Source organism: Cyprinus carpio, chromosome A11 (assembly GCF_018340385.1).
Source record: "Cyprinus carpio isolate SPL01 chromosome A11, ASM1834038v1, whole genome shotgun sequence".
Classification (NCBI taxonomy): Eukaryota; Metazoa; Chordata; class Actinopteri; order Cypriniformes; family Cyprinidae; genus Cyprinus; species Cyprinus carpio.
In genome coordinates, this window is record NC_056582.1 from 996,215 (window position 1) to 1,016,631 (window position 20,417).

At 36.9% G+C, this 20,417-nt stretch overlaps 1 protein-coding gene across 14 annotated transcripts in view; it reads right to left on the bottom strand.

The window, feature by feature from the left end:
* Positions 1 to 20,417, bottom strand: part of LOC109068241 (plasma membrane calcium-transporting ATPase 2-like) — a 98,828-nt gene that overhangs the window by 36,727 nt on the left and 41,684 nt on the right. For 8 of the 14 annotated variants that reach the window (XR_006161058.1, XR_006161057.1, XM_042765811.1 and 5 more), the window contains 4 exons: positions 17,644 to 17,844; positions 6,661 to 6,918; positions 1,771 to 1,896; positions 1,094 to 1,219 (listed from right to left, as the gene is read on the bottom strand). Coding sequence is in view for 11 of the 14 variants with exons in the window: in XM_042765811.1 (XP_042621745.1) it covers positions 1,094 to 1,219; positions 1,771 to 1,896; positions 6,661 to 6,918; positions 17,644 to 17,844 (711 nt within the window). In the remaining 3 variants the exon portion in view is untranslated. Of the gene's footprint in view, positions 1 to 1,093; positions 1,220 to 1,770; positions 1,897 to 6,660; positions 6,919 to 11,770; positions 11,969 to 17,643; positions 17,845 to 20,417 lie in introns of all 14 variants that reach the window. The other 6 variants (XR_006161059.1, XM_042765815.1, XM_042765812.1 and 3 more) reach the window with 1 other exon arrangement.

Genomic DNA, 20,417 nt, shown 5'->3' on the forward strand with positions numbered 1-20,417 from the left:
CTGATTGGGAGAAAATGAGCAGCATGTTTTTTTTTTTTTTTTGTAATTAAACTTTCTCTGCTGTGCAAAACTCAGCGCCACTTGGGTGTTTAGCAGGGTGCTGCTAGGGTTTTCTTAAGTCCAATCGCAATGACACAGACTCCTCAATCTGAGGTATCAAACCTGTGGGTTGAGTTACGCTACATAGTTTAATACTTTAAGTTAGAGATTTACTCAAGTGATGAAATCGATGAGCAACAATAAATACATTTACTTTCTGACAACACTCAGAAAGTTTTGTCAATTATAAATTAAGACAATGTCAATGGCGTTTTGACTTTTAGTACATTTTATAATGTCCTTTCCCCCCACCCTGGTGTCCTGTTTTTATGGTTTACAATCAAAGATTTTCCAACATAGACCTCAATTTAAGATTTATGAATTTGAATTGCATATAAAATTTCCACCTTTTCAGATTACACTGTTTTAACATAAATATACTTATAAACCTGCGATGCATGTGATACATACTTGTTGGTCACGCATTAGTGAAACATAGCAGCTTACTAATAGACTGAATGTGTTATAAATATGCAATAACCAGATCAATTTAAAATCAATAAATCCAGTTTCAGTCGTATACATTTTAACTAACTGAATACTGTTTGTTCCACAGCTAGCCATATTTGAACTATGTTTATACTTGTTAACTGAGTAAACTGTTTGTTTTTACAATGACCAGATTTATGCAGATTCTAAGAAATTACAATAAATGCATTTTTAAAATAGGATTTAATATTTTAAATAAAAGCATTTATATGCAATTAGTTAATAATAAACCATGGTGTGATTTTTTGCAGTACATAAATGTTACCTATTTCATTTATGCATGATTGGCAAACATACATCACATTAAGTTTATTAGTTTATATATGATATATATGAGAGAACTATGTTATCCAAATGAATGTAAATTCAGTTTAAGCCTAATTATGTTTTATACAATAATAGTTGCATATCAGTTAAGGCAGGAATTGCATGTTGAGTCCTGTACAGAAGCGTCCTGGGCAGATGTAAACGCAAGCTTTTTCCAAGCTGAGCTTTAGTTACGCACCTTTCTTCTCTTTTTTCTCTTCCTCCTCTCCTCCAGCACCGAGCAAGGTGAAGATGATCCCGGTCTGAGAGTTCACTCCGACAGCTGTGACCAACATTCGACCCGAGCCCTCCATCACATGGGTGCCTGGTGATTCAGTTAACCGTGCAGTAAGTCATGGAGAAACTGCAAATAATAGCAGGCCGCTCTGACCACAGCACAGCTGACACAGTGTGTGATGTCATTCACGGACATCACAGACTGCTGTCTATCAACATCCATCCCTCATACACACCTGACTGGACTGTTATCAACGGGCCAAGAAGCAGACACAGAGGACTGGTTTGTCACTATTGTCCTTTTCAGTAAATGTAGTAGAATTATAGTACATGAAAAGTTTTCTCTTAAAAGTGTGTCATTATATGTTTTTAATAGATACATTTAATGAACTATTGGCTAACATTATCCTAGCATGAAGCTAGCTGCTAGTTCAAACACATGACAGTATGACTGTCCCGAGTTTTGCTCAGTCTTATCTTAGAGGTCTTGACCTCACTGACTGTATTAAACCAATAATATATAGACATAATCTGTTGGACTGATATTCAGTTCACTATAGTAAATGTAGAACTTCAATGTGTATTATGTGCAGAAGTTCACAACATTCAAATAAATATAGTAGTAAAGTGAGCATTCACCAGAGAGAAGCATGGGGTCTTTGTCTGCAGATTTGCGCACATGGTCGGATTCCCCTGTCAGAGAACTCTCATCAATCTTCAGATCATTGCCTTGTATCAAGACCCCATCAGCTGGAAGCAGGTCACCTGAACACAGAAATTCAGCATTAATGGATGAAAATTCAAAAGGATTAGGGCAATTTTACATGTAAATTCAGTAGAATTAATAAGAAAAAATAATAATAAAATGCATTTAGCCATGTACTCAGATCCATAACAAATACACTCCTCATTAAACCATACTTAACAAGAGCAGCAGCATTAAATGAATGAGGAGACGTACTGCTTAATGAAACAGCTGGATGGAGTGCAAAAGAATCTAACACAACATAATTTTAAAAGTACAGTACTTATGGTGTGAAGTGCTTAAAAACAGCAATATACCAAAGATGTATGTCTTACATACAGTAGACGAAACATTTAAAATGAATGCAGAAGAGGTCTGTGTGCCATACTGTACATCAGACAGACTGATTGCTACAGTAACTCAGTTACAAACTAATGTTGATATCAATGATAAAACTAAAAAATATATTGAATTTTAGAGCCACTTGTTGTATAATCAGTGATTTACTTGTTTGTCACAATAATGTCTTTCAATGACCTTCATTTGTCTTTAATGTCTTTAATGATCTCCAATTTATTTTGGCACAGCGATTAACTATGGGACAGTTAAGCAGCTGCTAACAGGCTAAACAGCTTTATGTTAACAGCTGCCAGTGAACAGGATTAAAGAACACAGAGGAATAAAATGTCTTTTTAATCAAACTGTAAATGTATTTTGCCTATTAGCGTCAGGGTTAGTTTTGGGGGGAATGTCATCATGTACATGATATTCAAAGTGACCTATAGCAAGCACACATGTCTTTCTTCAGCAGCTCAGAAATGAAGCATATTTCAGAATCTAATCTCCAAAGCTCTTCCTTTGTGTTCTTTCTAATAATCCCTTCAGTTTCTCCAAACAACAAGTCTGGATCAATATTGCTGTCTCCAAAGAATTCCACAGTTGATCCTCTAAGATGGCACTTGTCAAGCATTTCACGACAGAATCTCTCTCCAATATTTCTGAGTTTACAGCCCTAACTAAGTCTATATGAAAATGACAAGGGCTGCAGTATGTTGTGCTCAATAAGGCAACACTATATTGTAGGTGTTCCCCAGGGTTCAGTATTTGGCCCTTCTGTTGTTTTATCTATCAAGAGAATGTAATTTTGTTCAGAGATAATTTTGCTTTCATTTTACATCTTTGCAATGCAACATATCAACTCCCACACATATTCAAAAATAACGGTAAGCCTGGGACTGCTAACCATCACTGTACTAGTCAAGGAGATGGAACCCCACTTCCAGCCTGCCAAGCGCTCTCACCCACAGGATCACTCCGTCACTGTCAACAGCTACATTATCTGCCTCCCACTTGTTCAGGAAATCCGAAATAACAACCGGAACCTCTCCAACACTGCAGAACCAGCACAGCCCTTTAGTTTGATAAAATCTCTAGACTAGAAAATGTCGATCAGCTTATCCAACCCTCATAATCAAACTGTAATTAATGACACAGATCAGTCTTGGTTCATCACACAGCAATGATGTCCAGTCATGTGTAAAAGCTCTTTTGATAACAGACTACTTAATTACATATGGATGAACCTTTAATTATGAATCATGTAAAATTTAATTCTTAAAACTCCATTTCACCTATGTTAATGCATATTATAGATTAACACATTGCATATTATAGATTTATATACTGAAACATGTTCATGGACTTTTTAAAATCAGGATTTAAGGATAATGTGTATATTGTAGATATTGTAACTGGTAAGTATTTCTTAGAATATTTTAACCATCTTTCATTACATTTATGTCTTCAATAAATCATTTTAAATGGTTCGGTAGTGTGAAATAAATTTTAGTGCAAATATTTCATGTACTGTAATCTCTTAATTAATATGAGCTCATAAAAGCTGCATGAATGATATATTAAAAAAAAAGACTGAGCTCAATACTGTTTAAAATTGTTTTAGATGGAGTGTAGCATGTCACACCACAGAAAATGTCAACTTCTCAAAAATACTTAATATCAAACTTATTATGTATTAATTTCTGTTTAAAAATAAATAAATAAAAACATTCATTTGTTATATTTACAAATATCTAAATACCATATCAATTACAGAAGTGTTAAGTACAGTTCCCCCGATTTTATAAATGTATTGTATTGAAGTTAAAAATCTAGATAATGGGGAAATTAAAGCCTTCAACACAACTGAAAAAGTAATTAAAGAGACACAGTATAATATTAAAGGCATAATATTTTAAAGAATCACCCATATATACTGTACTATGCAATATATACTTTAGTTACTTCAATCATGACAGCACTTGGGATAGTTTTAACATTTTAATAGATATGACAATGATAATGTAGTTGGTTGTTAATATAGTCATGCTAGTGCTGTGTGAATAGGCCTACATAAATACTGTAGCAGATCTAGACAGGTGGAGCTGGGGGAGGGGGAGGGTTTCAGAAGAACTCTGATAGTGTGCTGTAGGACCAAGTGTTTACACTTGGTATTAAGATACATTTTTGTCGATCCAATCACATGTGGACAACATTTTGACAAACTCAAACATTTTGAGTTTGTCCACTTTGAGCCACTTCCAGAGGTAGTTGAAAATGATTTCTTTCCTAGTGTAAACACTCATGTGGTTGAGTGCGTTCGAACAGCCGCTAAAGGCCTCCTCCTCTTTGCCTACTGACCTGATTCTTAAAGAGCAGGTCATATGGGTTTTTGAAAAATCTCTCTTTTGCAGTTTATAATGTAGCTATCCTTAAATGAAAACAATCTGCAAAGTTTTTAATCAAAATGTGCATGATAAATAAAGATATTGTCTCTCAAAAGAGAGAGTCAGTTCTGAATCACCTTAATGAGTCGTTATATTTTCAAATCTTCTGCTTGTTACGGGCATACGTCACTGGGTAACACTTTTGCATAATCCCCACCTGCCTGCGAAATTTGAACAGAGTCTGACCTGCCCACAAACACTTATGCTATTAGTGTGTTTAGACCATGTTGAGAAGACGCTGTGTTCAAGGATACCACAGAAATACAATTCAAAACTTTTGTTTTGTGCATGTCATTTTATCAAGGACTGCTTCTATAATCTTGGCTTTTATCTTCGTTGGCTTCTAATCTTCTTAATTAACAAGATCTCCGAACCACAACCTGTGAGTACAATTGAAACGTTATGTGTACGTTTTCAATTGAGTTCTCAAAAAAAGTTTTTGTGCAGCTTTAGGTTTCCAGGTAAAGCACAATACCACTGTCTTACTGAAGTAGTTTGCAGTGAACCTACTATTTTCTAAGAATGTTTTGATTATTGTAGACTGATGTTGCTCTAATTACTTCGTTTAATAATAAAGAATGTAGTTTAGCACACAGACTTTAAAATCATTGTGAAATTGTTGTTTAATCTGCTGTGCCTGTGATACAGCTGTTCTGCGTTCTGATTAAATGTTAAGACAGAGCATCTTTTGTCTGTCGTTATTCAAACATTACAGTAAAAATATTTTGGTTTAGCACTCGGCTAACGTATCCACCAAGTGTTCACAGTTTGGCAGCTAAACTTTAGCTGTGGGCACAATTCGCTTGCATAAGTGTTTTTGTATTTTATGTCATTATTATAAGAACGGATTGGAGCACTTTATTATTGTTTTATGTAAAGGTGCTTTGTCAATGGTAGCGCTGGCTAACTGGCACAAGGACTCCTCTCTGTGCCAATCACAACAGGTTTGGCCAGCTGACCAATCAGAGCGGAGTAGGCTTATGGAAGGGAGGGGTTTGCTCCGAACTTGCTTGGAACGAATAATTTCCTAATCATTGGCAAATGACTCTAATATTAAATGTATATTCTGAGAAAATTACAATGTTTTCTGACCTTAGATCCATTTAAACCTGTTGTAGGGCACTCCAACACAATATTAGGACACTTTAAAATACCATATGACCTGCTCTTTTAACATTACTAGACATGTTATTGAAGAGCGTTAGCCAGACAGAACACAATTTAAACTCAACCTGCTGAAATTGTACGTTTTGTTTGAAGGTCAAAAAAATGTAATAAGTACAATGTTTTCTTATCAGTCTTAAATCTAACATAAATCCACAGTGTTCACAAATATTTTGGTAGGTATCAGAGCAAAAATGCAGAAATGAAAGCTGCTACTGTCCACATAATTTTCCATTGTCTCCTTTCAAGTTTGTGTGTAAATGGGGCAGTCGTGGCCTAATGGTTAGAGAGTTGTTACCCGAAGGTTACAGGTTCGAGTCCCAGGTCCAGCAGGAATTGTCGGTGGGGGGAGTGAATGTACAGCACTCTCTTCCACCTTCAATACCACGACTAAGGTGAGACCCTTGAGCACAATTCAGAGTAATGGTCACCACACCTGGCTCACTTTCACTTACACTTTCATTAGTATGAAAGATCAGAAAAGGCCTACACATGCACCTACCCATAGACCCTCCCTTCAAAGAAATCAGGAATATGGTTAAACATGGACAAAAGAGATGTATTAAAACAGCAAATCTAAAAGAGTTTTCCTCGTCTGCTTATGATCTGATTGACCAAAACATATCTTAATAACAGGTGTAAACAGGGCCTTATAGCCAATACTAAACCAGACTATTTAAATGTTGAGTCAGCAATCTCACTGGCTGCAGAATCAGTAGAGGCCAATCAGCTTGTGCCATGTAGTGCTATGTGACTGCTAGCGGACTGCATGTAAAACCTGTGCCATCCAATTATAAATACAAGGAACATACATTTAAAATAAATGAGGACACATACCATACTTGACTTGTGCAATATCGCCAGTGACAATATCTGACACAGGAAGTTGGATGACCTGCCCTCCACGCACCACCTGGAATTTCTGTTCCTGTTCGATGCGGCTCTGTAAACCCCTGAACTGTTTCTCTTTGCTCCAGTCATTGAAGGCCGTGACCAGAACAACACAGACCACTGAGAGTAAGATAGCTGCCCCCTCGATCCAACCGGCCTCCGCTTCCCCCTCGTCCTCCGCACCCGCACTCAATGTCCCACAGGCTGCAGAAAGAGAAAGACCAGATTTAAACATACTGGTGGAAACACACATTGTACAAATCCCATTAACCACCACAAACAGGAGTCAGAAGAAAGGGATCCGATTCTGGTACTCTATTAAAATCAACAAAGTAAATTTACAATTTTGTGTAAATAATTTCCAAACCAGACTTGTTGTTAAAACATTTCCATGCCAATATTTCTGCAAAAACCACATTATATTGCTTCTTGCATGTTTCTCAACATGTGTGTGACAATTTTATCCGAAAGAGATGAAGGTGAATTGAAAACATGCAACCCTGTTACACATGCTGGCATATTTTTAAATAATAATAACAATAATAATTTTTATTCTGAGATAAAACTTTTGTTTAAATACTAAAAAATTAAAGGTTTTTTTTTTTTTTTTAAAGAGTTTTAGGCTCTATTTTGTACCATTTTCATGGAAAGTATCACTTCTCATGTCACGTCTCAGCATATCTTTGCATTGTATGTGAGATGGAAAGCTACAGGATACTGGAGCCATTTCTGAACAAAATTTATGTACAGATCTGAAACAAAATCTATAACATATATATATATATAAAAGTATATATACTATATATATATATATATATATATATATATATATATATATATATATATATATATATATATATATATATATATATATAAGTGAATTACTTTGGCTTAAACCATTTGGTTTATGGGGACACGGGAAGTAGATATAATTGTTAATTATATTTAATTTAAACTGCAATGTAGAAGCCACTTTTTCATATTCACTAAAGTATTTTTATTTCGAGTGAATCACACTCATGCAGAATATTGCACAAATGCAATGATTTATAATAACTGCGATTACTGCAAATGCATTGAACGCATATTATATAATAGCAGAATGATGTTAGATAAACACTGACAAAGATTCAGACAAATCCCATATATGAACTGTGTAACATTTTCATGGCTAAATAACTACAAACCTGTCAGAAATGCATCTAGTGGTAAAAATCGATCTGTATTATCATGTGCACACATTTGGGTCATGTCTAATTATTTCCTGCCAGAGTGATTAGTGTGAGGGTTACAGTAACTCCACTGGGAGTCTGTCTACAGCAGAGGCCGGTCCTGCTCCAGCTGTGCAGGATAAAGCAGCAGACGCACTCACTGTAAGCACAGGAACACCCTGATTGCAGGAAAGCTCTTTATTTGCAGCATTAATTCAAATGGACACACTGTCCACTGTCACAATGACACAGCCACTGCTGAATACACCAGGACAAACAAAATACCATCCGATTCAGGAAAACGGTGGAGCTCATGTTAAGCCATTGCATCTTGGTGTCCACAGGCTCGTCTCAGCACATCTGTCACCCTCTTTACTGCCGCACTGTTACTGATCATTAAAAGTCCACTGCAGCTGTATTATCCATATCAATGTGCAATATCTGAGTAAAGCTACAAGCTACTTAGAAAGTAATTAAGCTACAGAAAAGCTACTGTTAATTAACTACATTAATCTTCTAAAGGGAACAATTTCATTATAAACATAAAACACTGTAATATTATACATAATTTAAGTAGAACTTTCCTGGTACATGAACTAGTCCAAAACATCAGCAGCCTTTCACTAAATCATCTGCTATAAATAAAGATGACAGAAAATGACAGGGAAAAAAATCAAACTCTTTAAATCATTTTTTAATCAGTTCATTTAAATAAGTAAATAAATAAATAAGTAAATTAATTAATGGGGAAAAAAAGGATGAACTGCCCATTCTGTAGTAGAGAGAAGAGAATTTTGTGACATGGTTGATTATTACCTCAGCTTGTTCAACCGTGGATAACCGAAAATGTATTCTTTATTAAATAACTGTCATTGTTATTAGCATACTGAGTCAGTATTTACTGAGTCTGCATATGGACAACCAAACCATTTAATTATTTTGCGCAGTTAATATAGCAATTTATGTACAGGAGGTAGATAACTTGCCCACCTAACTAGTTTAAATGTAAATTAGCTCTATTTCTTTAGTAACTACCATCCATAAAAGGTGGACAGTTATGTCAATTTAAATCCACAAATATCTTGATCAAAAAAAAAAAAAAAAAAATGGTTTTGAAACAGCAAGATGGCATGTAATTATTGATTATTGATTTAAATTTATTCGGTGAACTGCACCTTTAAATCTGCTCCCGCCCACTAATGAATATTGCTAAACTCCAGTGTGCGTGGGTTTCAGAGGTCTATTTTTAGCCTCTGCAGTATGGAATCTCCTGATGGCGGTGCAGGGACAGGGCTGTGCAGATCTCTTCGGTAGATTTAGCAGCAAAGCGCTTCACAGTGTGCTGTGAGTGTGGAGCTGTCCGCGGTGCTGAGCGGCCCTTAGATAACAGCCAGCGCTGCTACACACTCCTCAGACTTCACCACACAAGCTCATTAATTTGCAGGATCCACGAGCTAAATTAGCACTTATTTCACCACAGAAGATCATTTGGACTCTTTCCGTTTTGAAAGAAAGAAAAAGAATGAAAATGAAAATAAACAAATAAATAAGTTAAGTTTTAAAATGTCTAAACTATTCTTGTGTGTGTATATATATATATATATATATTATATATATATATATATATATATATATATATATATATATATATATATATATATATATATATAATATATATTAAGCTGAAACAAATCCACGATTAAGATGTTTTTAACTAAAATATGAGTCCATAACCCATAATAACGCTTCCACCGGTGAAAAAGTCCATCTCCTGCACACCAAAAATCAAGATCAAAATCCAGTCACATATTTGTTTAGAGCTGTTTAAATGGTGCTCAATCTGTGCAGATTTCTCTCCTGATTCACACCAGAACACTTTTTCGCTTGACTGTACATGAACTGGCTACATGAACATGAAAATCATTCAGCAGCATTTCAGGAGTTTAGACTGTCTAGACTGTTCCATCACACTGAATGCACTGGAATAAAAGATCTTTTTCCATTCCTGGAGTAACTGAATCCTTGAGCATTATCGTGATTGATAACCCTTGCTCAGCATTCTGTTCGCTTCTTTATGCTGCTTTAATGTTTTTGAGCTCATTGCACATTTTATGGCCCAGCAGGTTGATGTATGGCCTTCACCTAAAGGTTATTCTTCCAGAGCACACTTCATTAACTCTAGAGGCCTGGAGAGCGTTCTTTCACTGGATTCCCTCACTCTGAATGCACAGTCATGCTCGCTGACAAGAGCTGCTGACCACTGCTGATGGAGACTGTGCTGTTCAGCCATCAGACGTCCAGTAAAGAAAACAGGTCTAGATATTATATATAACTTATATAATATAAACACAAAGCAACCTAAAATAGTAAACTGTAAACAGTGGTAACTTGCAATTGTTACCTTAAAGACATATTTCTACCTGATTTAATGCATAAAATGAGTTCTGTTGGTAAAAATAAAATTATTTAGGTGGATTCAGTGATGGATTCAGTTAAATTAGATGATACCATTTCCAGGTGACTTTTTTGGTGCATTTGGACACTTCAGCCACACTTCAAAATGTCTGAATGTCACTGCATGTAAAATACAAAGTCATTTATTGCAAAGAAAGACAAACTCATTTTTCATCAAAAAAAAAAAAAAAAAAAAAAAGCCATAATGTTGAAAAGGAAAAACGTCAGTGATTGTCTGTGGTTAGTGTTGATAGTTGCTCTGATATAGTGGTAGCATGTATTTTGAAATAAATCTGTCTGTAAACAGCATATCAAAAACTAAACTAACTGCGGTTTCTCGCTCTGCATGTCAGTCAAATGCTTTTCTCTGTACTTGGCCAGAATAAGATGCAATGTGCGCCAGATTTAGTGGCATGAGGGAATGTTTGGAATTTGACATCCATTAAAAACCGCTTTGACATCTGTTAGTTAGAAGTCACTGTAAAAATGGCTCAGAGTGAAGTTAGATCTGAGAAGAGCTTGTGCGGTATTTGAGGGCAAACCATTGGATTGGTTTGTATGTACCGCAATAAAAACATGTCTTAAGACATACTTTCTGGGACGACTGTGAATATACAATATAACAGCAGTGTTACACCAAACTTCTGCAGCATACAACCTCTGACTCAAACACATCTCCGTGTGCTGAAAAAAATATATATGCCAGTGTTTTATATGTCCACATCTGCAGATGAGAAACTATTTAAAAAGTGAAAAAAACAAATACACAAATCACCTTCAAAGCATTATATTTCTACATTACTTATTGGCAAAACTTTAGAAAGGCTGCATTACCTACAGAACAAAAGCAGCTTAAAGCAGCTGTTGAACTACTGGTTAATATTAACTAACCTTAACATTAAAGTTCACCCAACCCACATACAAATTCTGTCAGAATTTATTTAACCTCATGTTGGTTTAAAGCTGTATGACTTTGTTTTGCTTTGTGGAACATGAAAGAAGATATTTCAAAGGATGTTTATACATTGAAATGCTAAACAATGAAAATCACATTTTTCAAAACATCTCCTTTTATGTTGAACAGAACAAATAAAGTCATACAGGTTTAGAATGACATGGGTGAACTTTCCTTTTAACTGATGAGGGAGGACAACTGGATTGTGGGGAGCCTAGAAAGTGAAGGCTTTGTAGAGGCGCAAGAACTGCAGCCCTGCTAGGAGCCAAAACCCTTGATTACATCTATAAATTAAGAAGTGAAAAAACTACTTTTGCAAATCATTCATTGTAAAACAGGAAATAACGGCTCACTTCAAAGGGAAATCAGGCACATAAAGCTGAAAGCCACCTCATCAAACACGAAGAGAAGGGGGTAATGACAGGAAGATCCTCACCCTCGTTGCCCTCTCCAGGCGGCTGATAAAAGGACAGTCCCAGAGAGATCAGCGCTGCAATCTCCAGGATAATGAGGGTCACATCTTGTAATGCTTCCCACACTAACTGTAAAAAAGTTTTTGGCTTCTTTGGAGGTATAAGGTTTTGCCCGAAGACTTCTTTTCTTTTATCTAGATCTGTGGCATCTCCATCCAAACCTGTGGGGGAAAACAACAAAGACAAACCTTACAAAGCAGCAGAAAACACACACAAGCAACATGAGGGATTGTGTCATAGAAGAGTAGCTTCACATACAGCCAGTTTGATACATTCATGGTTTTCAGAGGGAATGTGGTCAAAAGGTCATTTGTAACCATGGCAACTGGGCATTTTTAATGTTGGCTCAGGCAGTCAGTCAGATTTGGGCTGTTTGCCCCTGCTGGTCGACACTGTAACTACACCATTCCGATGGTAAAATGCAGTTTTCTGAACAGTAGAATTACACTAAAATTATATGTATTCATAATCATAAATGTCTTCAATCATATAAAAATATTATATAGATATAATATAATATAATATAATAAACATTAAGGTCTTTTGAAAAGAAATTAGTATTTAAAAAAAGAATAATAAGAAGAAGAAGATTTTTTTTTTTTTAAGTTGGTCCCAAATACGATTATTAGTGTGGAGCTGAGTGCTGATTAGTAAAGCCAGCAGCGTGACGCTTGTGTATTCTCAGACGCTCCTGCTCCACCTGACCAGCTGCCATTGAGATGAGTATGAATGCTAATGGATGGCTCTACTCTCCAGCTCTGTGAGCATCTCAGTCCCCAGCTTCAGTTCAGGAACGGAACTTCTCTCTTTGCCGCAGCAGAAAAAGGCTTAACATCCTGTGCTCACAAATTCTAAATGAGCAATCCATCTCTCTGCGTAAGTTTGGGCCCTCATGTCTCCCACAGTCTCTCAGTTACCCTGGTGACTCACAGCGCTGGCTGATCTACATCATGACTTTACATAAAGCCCTTCTGCAGTAACGCTCAGAGCAGCACTGCAGCTACAGAGATACCAGGCCTGGCAGAACCACACTAGTCAGTGAGCTGCATGAACAGCTGCTCAACTGATATGAAGGCAGTCCTGAATAATTAGGCTGGTTTCCATTCTTCTAACTTTGACGAGATGCATTTCTCAAGTCGTGTACAAGTCATGTAGTGTTTTCCAGTCTTAAAGGGATACTCCACCCCAAAATGAATTTTTTATCATAAATCACGTACCCCCATGTCGTTCCAAACCCATAAAAGCTTTGTTCATCTTCGGAACACAACTTAAGATATTTTGGATGAAAACCTGGAGGCTTGAGACTGTCCCATAGGACTGCCAAATAAATAAACAGTGTCACTTCATATAACCCAGATTGCACGTCTGATGACAGATGGAGTATTCTGAAGATGACTTTCATACCTTTTTATGGACCTTGAAACTGTTATTTACAGTCTATGGGATAGTCACAGGCCTCCCGGTTTTCATCCAAAATATCATAAATTGTGTTCTGAAGACGAACTGAGCTTTTATGGGTTTGGAACGACATGGGGGTAAGTGATTAAATGACAAATTTTTTCATTTTGGGGTGGAGTATCCCTTTTAGACTGGAAAACACTACACGACTTGAAGAGATTTTAAAACACTTGACATGATGCACTTACTGACTTTGTAAATATTCAGAGAGGAATACAGCAGGAAAAGGCCCATCACACACTAAACCGACTACCAGATTTTAAAGTTGTTCTTTTCTGCAATGAACTCATACAGGAAATGTGCTCCTTGTTGCTAGGAGACGTGTGACAAATGTTCTAAAATCGGCTTGCTCAAAATATCAAACGTCTTTGATATCCTTAGATATATTAAGTAAAAAAATGTAAATAAGTTACGTGTTATAATATATTCACATTGAAAATAGTTATTTTAAATAAAAAAAAAAAAAAACAATAATAGCAATATTTGTTTTTACTGTATTTTTGCAAATAAATGCAGCTGGTATTGATCAGAAGATCAGAAGATTTTTTTCCAAAAACATAAAAAAATCTAACCATCCCCAAAACTAGGGATACAAGCATGGGGATCATGGGGAATTCAACAATTTCACTTCCTTGCACAGCATGTTTGAGTTCAAATGCTTACCCACAGTGGAATTAAGCAGCAAACAGTCAACCCAGAGGCGCAATGATATTATAAAGACTACTGTAGAAAACTTTGAAAAAGTATTAAACTGACAAGAAAAAAAGCAATGCCATTTTGTGAGAAAGCAAATTAAGGGCCATGGGTACTATTATCACTGGGGGGAAAAAATCAAAACACTCTATGATCCTGTGGATAATCTAGTAACAGAGCCTGACGTGGGGCATGTGAAGCTCTGGAAACAGAATCTTCAGAACGCTTCACTGATCGATGTAAGATGGCACTGATGCAGAGCGCTGTCACGGAGACTCACAGTCCATCGCTCTAGAATCCAGTCAAACACAAGCCATGGATCTCCACACTCTTGGAGTGCGTTCAGGAGCTCGGGCTCAGAGCTGGCACTAGCAGCTGGAAAACCGTGATCGGGCCAAGCCTTGTTTTCCAGGGTCCTTTGATGAACAGGGTTTTGCGCGTGTGTTCGTTCAGCTGGGTTGTGGATCCAGCTGTCTGTGCTGATTCTGAGACAGAAGGCTGGCCCGCATTCACCAGCAGCTGTGACCGCTTGTGTCTCTCATCAGCACTGTTCAGCCATTACGGCTCGTCATTGAGCACCGCTCTTCTGAAGATCACACATGCCCTATATTAGTCCTCATGGCACACCAACACAACAATATCAGTGTCCTGAAAAAGCTGAAGTTTGCTAAAGCCTACAAGCTAATGAAATAGTTAGACTATGATAAAGCTTCCTGCTCAAAGAACTAGTAGCTACAATTCAAGCTGATAACAAAAGCAGTTTCTATTGTGCCAATTAAAATGTGCAAAAATAAAATAAATAATGTGAATTGAATTTTAATCAGTATGTGTTTACAAACTGATTAAACAAAATGGAAATACTTCACAGGCTCAAACTATGATATGTGAGAAGGAGGACACTGAGTTTTGTCATGTGTACACTATACTCAAAAATATACGCCACCATTCAGAAGTTCAGTGTCACATGATCCTTCAGAAATCATTCTAACATGCTGATTTGCTGCTCAAAAAACATTTCTGTTTATTATCATTGTCCAATATTTATGTGTAAACCATGATACTTTTTTCAGCATTCTTTAATGAATATAAAGTAAAAGAACAGCATTTGAAATTAGGGCTGTGCAGATCTCTTCGGTAGATTTAGCAGCAAAGCGCTTCACAGTGTGCTGTGAGTGTGGAGCTGTCCGCGGTGCTGAGCGGCCCTTAGATAACAGCCAGCGCTGCTACACACTCCTCAGACTTCACCACAAGCTCATCAATTTGCAGGATCCACGAGCTAAATTAGCACTTATTTCACCACAGAAGATCATTTGGACTCTTTCCGTTTTGAAAGAAAGAAAAAGAATGAAAATGAAAAAAACAAATAAATAAGTTAAGTTTTAAAATGTCTCTAAACTATTCTTGTGTGTATATATATATATATATATATATATATATATATCTATATATATATAATATATATATATATATATATATATATATAGTATATATATATTAAGCTGAAACAAATCCACCATAAGACGTTTTTAACTAAAATATGAGTCCATAACCCATAATAACGCTTCCTCCAGTGAAAAAGTCCATCTCCTGTTGTCTCAAAATCAAGATCAAAATCCAGTCACATATTTGTTTAGAGCTGTTTAAACGGTGCTCGATCTGTGCAGATTTCTCTCCTGATTCACACCAGAACACTTTTTCGCTTGACTGTACATGAACTGGCTACATGAACATGAAAATCATTCAGCAGCATTTCAGGAGTTTGCGGGCTATTCTGTCTCAGATCTAGAACTGCTCCATCACACTGAATGCACTGGAATAAAAGATCTTTTTCCATTCCTGGAGTAACTGAATCCTTGAGCATTATCGTGATTGATAACCCTTGCTCAGCATTCTGTTCGCTTCTTTATGCTGCTTTAATGTTTTTTGAGCTCATTGCACATTTTATGGCCCAGCAGGTTGATGTATGGCCTTCACCTAAAGGTTATTCTTCCAGCGCACACTTCATTAACTCTAGAGGCCTGGAGAGCGTTCTTTCACTGGATTCCCTCACTCTGAATGCACAGTCATGCTCGCTGACAAGAGCTGCTGACCACTGCTGATGGAGACTGTGCTGTTCAGCCATCAGACGTCCAGTAAAGAAAACAGGTCTAGATATTATATATAACTTGTATAATATAAACACACAGCGACCTAAAATAGTAAACTGTAAACAGTGGTAACTTGCAATTGTTTTATGCAAAACCTGATTTAATGCATAAAATGAGTTCTGTTGGTAAAAATAAAATTATTTAGGTGGATTCAGTGATGGATTCAGTTAAATCAGATGATACCATTTCCAGGTGACTTTTTTGGTGCATTTGGACACTTCAGCCACACTTCAAAATGTCTGAATGTCACTGCATGTAAAATACAAAGTCATTTATTGCAAAGAAAGACAAACTCATTTTTCATCAAAAAAAAAAAAAAAAAAAAAAAAAAAGCCATAATGTTGAAAAGGAAAAACGTCAGTGATTGTCTGTGGTTAGTGTTGATAGTTGCTCTGATATAGTGGTAGCATGTATTTTGAAATAAATCTGTCTGTAAACAGCATATCAAAACTAAACTAACTGCGGTTGCTCGCTCTGCATGTCAGTCAAATGCTTTTCTCTGTACTTGGCCAGAATAAGATGCAATGTGCGCCAGATTTAGTGGCATGAGGGAATGTTTGGAATTTGACATCCATTAAAAAAACCGCCTTGACATCTGTTAGTTTGAAGTCACTGTAAAAAAATGGCTCAGAGTGAAGTTAGATCTGAGAAGAGCTTGTGCGGTATTTGAGGGCAAACCATTGGATTGGTTTGTATGTAACGCAATAAAAACATGTCTTAAGACATACTTTCTGGGATGACTGTGATATACAATATAACAGCAGTGTTACACCAAACTTCTGCAGCATACGACCTCTGACTCAAACACATCTCCGTGTGCTGAAAAAAATATATATGCCAGTGTTTTTATATGTCCACATCTGCAGATGCGAAACTATTTAAAAAGTGAAAAAAAAAAAAAACAAATACACAAATCACCTTCAAAGCATTATATTTCTACATTACTTATTGGCAAAACTTTAGAAAGGCTGCATTACCTACAGAACAAAAGCAGCTTAAAGCAGCTGTTGACTACTGGTTAATATTAACTAACCTTAACATTAAAGTTCACCAAACCCCACATACAAATTCTGTCAGAATTTATTTAACCTCATGTTGGTTTAAAGCTGTATGACTTTGTTTTGCTTTGTGGAACATGAAACAGGATATTTCAAAGGATGTTTATACATTGAAATGCTAAACAATAAAAAAAAATCACATTTTTCAAAACATCTCCTTTTATGTTGAACAGAACAAATAAAGTCATACAGGTTTAGAATGACATGGGTGAACTTTCCTTTTAACTGATGAGGGAGGACAACTGGATTGTGGGGAGCCTAGAAAGTGAAGGCTTTGTAGAGGCGCAAGAACTGCAGCCCTGCTAGGAGCCAAAACCCTTGATTACATCTATAAATTAAGAAGTGAAAAAACTACTTTTGCAAATCATTCATTGTAAAACAGGAAATAACGGCTCACTTCAAAGGGAAATCAGGCACATAAAGCTGAAAGCCACCTCATCAAACACAAAGAGAAGGGGGTAATGACAGGCAGATACTCACCCTCGTTGCTCTCTCCAGGCGGCTGATAAAAGGACAGTCCCAGAGAGATCAGCGCTGCAATCTCCAGGATAATGAGGGTCACATCTTGTAATGCTTCCCACACTAACTGTAAAAAAAAGTTTTTTGGCTTCTTTGGAGGTATAAGATTTTGCCCGAAGACTTCTTTTCTTTTATCTAGATCTGTGGCATCTCCATCCAAACCTGTGGGGGAAAACAACAAAGACAAACCTTACAAAGCAGCAGAAAACACAACACAAGCAACATGAGGGATTGTGTCATAGAAGAGTAGCTTCACATACAGCCAGTTTGATACATTCATGGTTTTCAGAGGGAGTGTGGTCAAAAGGTCATTTGTAACCATGGCAACTGGGCATTTTTAATGTTGGCTCAGGCAGTCAGTCAGATTTTGCCCCTGCTGGCCGACACTGTAACTAAACAAACCACACCGAAAAAAAAATTCATCTTAACAGGAAAAAAATAATAAATAAAATAAAAAAAAAAAAAAAAAAAAAAAAAAAAAAAAAAAAAATATAACATAATATAATATAATATAAAAAAAAAAAAAAAACATTAAGGTCTTTTGAAAAGAAATTAGTATTTAAAAAAAGAATAAAAAAAAAAAAAAAATATTTTTTTTTTAAAAGTTGGTCCCAAGTACGATTATTAGTGTGGAGCTGAGTGCTGATTAGTAAAGCCAGCAGCGTGACGCTTGTGTATTCTCAGACGCTCCTGCTCCACCTGACCAGCTGCCATTGAGATGAGTATGAATGCTAATGGATGGCTCTACTCTCCAGCTCTGTGAGCATCTCAGTCCCCAGCTTCAGTTCAGGAACGGAACTTCTCTCTTCCCCGCAACAGAAAAAGGCTTAACATCCTGTGCTCACAAATTCTAAATGAGCAATCCATCTCTCTGCGTAAGTTTGGGCCCTCATGTCACCCACAGTCTCCAGTTACCCTGGTGACTCACAGCGCTGGCTGATCTACACGCTTACATAAAGCCCTTCTGCAGTAACGCTCAGAGCAGCACTGCAGCTACAGAGATACAGGCCTGCAGAACACACTAGTCAGTGAGCTGCATGAACAGCTGCTCAACTGATATGAAGGCAGTCCTGAATAATTAGGCTAGTTTCCATTCTTCTAACTTTGACAAGATGCATTTCTCAAGTCGTGTACAAGTCGTGTAGTGTTTTCCAGTCTTAAAGGGATACTCCACCCCAAAATGAAAATTTTATCATAAATCACTTACCCCCATGTCGTTCCAAACCCATAAAAGCTCAGTTCATCTTCGGAACACAATTTAAGATATTTTGGATGAAAACCTGGAGGCTTGAGACTGTCCTATAGACTGCCAAATAAATAACAGTGTCACTTCATATAACCCAGATTGCACGTCTGATGACAGATGGAGTATTCTGAAGATGACTTTCATACCTTTTTATGGACCTTGAAACTGTTATTTACAATCTATGGGATAGTCACAGGCCTCCCGGTATTCATCCAAAATATCATAAATTGTGTTCTGAAGACAAACTGAGCTTTTATGGGTTTGGAACGACATGGGGGTAAGTGATTAATGACAACATTTTCATTTTGGGGTGGAGTATCCCTTTTAGACTGGAAAACACTACACGACTTGTACACGATTGAAGAGATTTTAAAACACTTGACATGATGCACTTACTGACTTTGTAAACATTCACAGAGGAAAGAATGGCCATCACACACTAAACGACTACCAGATTTTAAAGTTGTTCTTTCTACAATGAACTCATACAGAAATGTGCTCCTTGTTGCTAGGAGACGTGTGACAAATGTTCTAAAATCGGCTCAAAATATCAAACGTCTTTGATATCCTTAGATATATTAAGTAAAAATGTAAATAAGTTACGTGTTATAATATATTCACATTGAAAATAGTTATTTTAAATAAAAAAAAAAAAAAACAATAATAGCAATATTTGTTTTTACTGTATTTTTGCAAATAAATGCAGCTGTGATGATCAGAAGATCAGAAGATTTTTTCCAAAAACATAAAAAAATCTAACCATCCCCAAACTAGGGATACAAGGCATGGGGATCATGGGGAATTCAACAATTTCACTTCCTTCACAGCATGTTTGAGTTCAAATGCTTTACCCACAGTGGAATTAAGCAGCAAACAGTCAACCAGAGGCGCAATGATATTATAAAGACATACTGTAGAAAACTTTGAAAAATATTAAACTGACAAGAAAAAAGCAATGCCATTTTGTGAGAAAGCAAATTAAAGGCCATGGGTACTATTATCACTTGGGAAAACTCAAAAACACTCTATGATCCTGTGGATAATCTAGTAACAGAGCCTGACGTGGGGCATGTGAAGCTCTGGAAACAGAATCTTCAGAACGCTTCACTGATCGATGTAAGATGGCACTGATGCAGAGCGCTGTCACGGAGACTCACAGTCCATCGCTCTAGGCTCCAGTCAAACACAAGCCATGGATCTCCACACTCTTGGAGTGCGTTCAGGAGCTCGGGCTCAGAGCTGGCACTAGCAGCTGGAAAACCGTGATCGGGCCAAGCCTTGTTTTCCAGGGTCCTTGATGAACAGGGTTTGCGCGTGTGTTCGTTCAGCTGGGTTGTGGATCCAGCTGTCTGTGCTGATTCTGAGACAGAAGTCTGGCCCGCATTCACCAGCAGCTGTGACCGCTTGTGTCTCCATCAGCACTGTTCAGCCATTACGGCTCGTCATTGAGCACCGCTCTTCTGAAGATCACACTGCTCTATATTAGTCC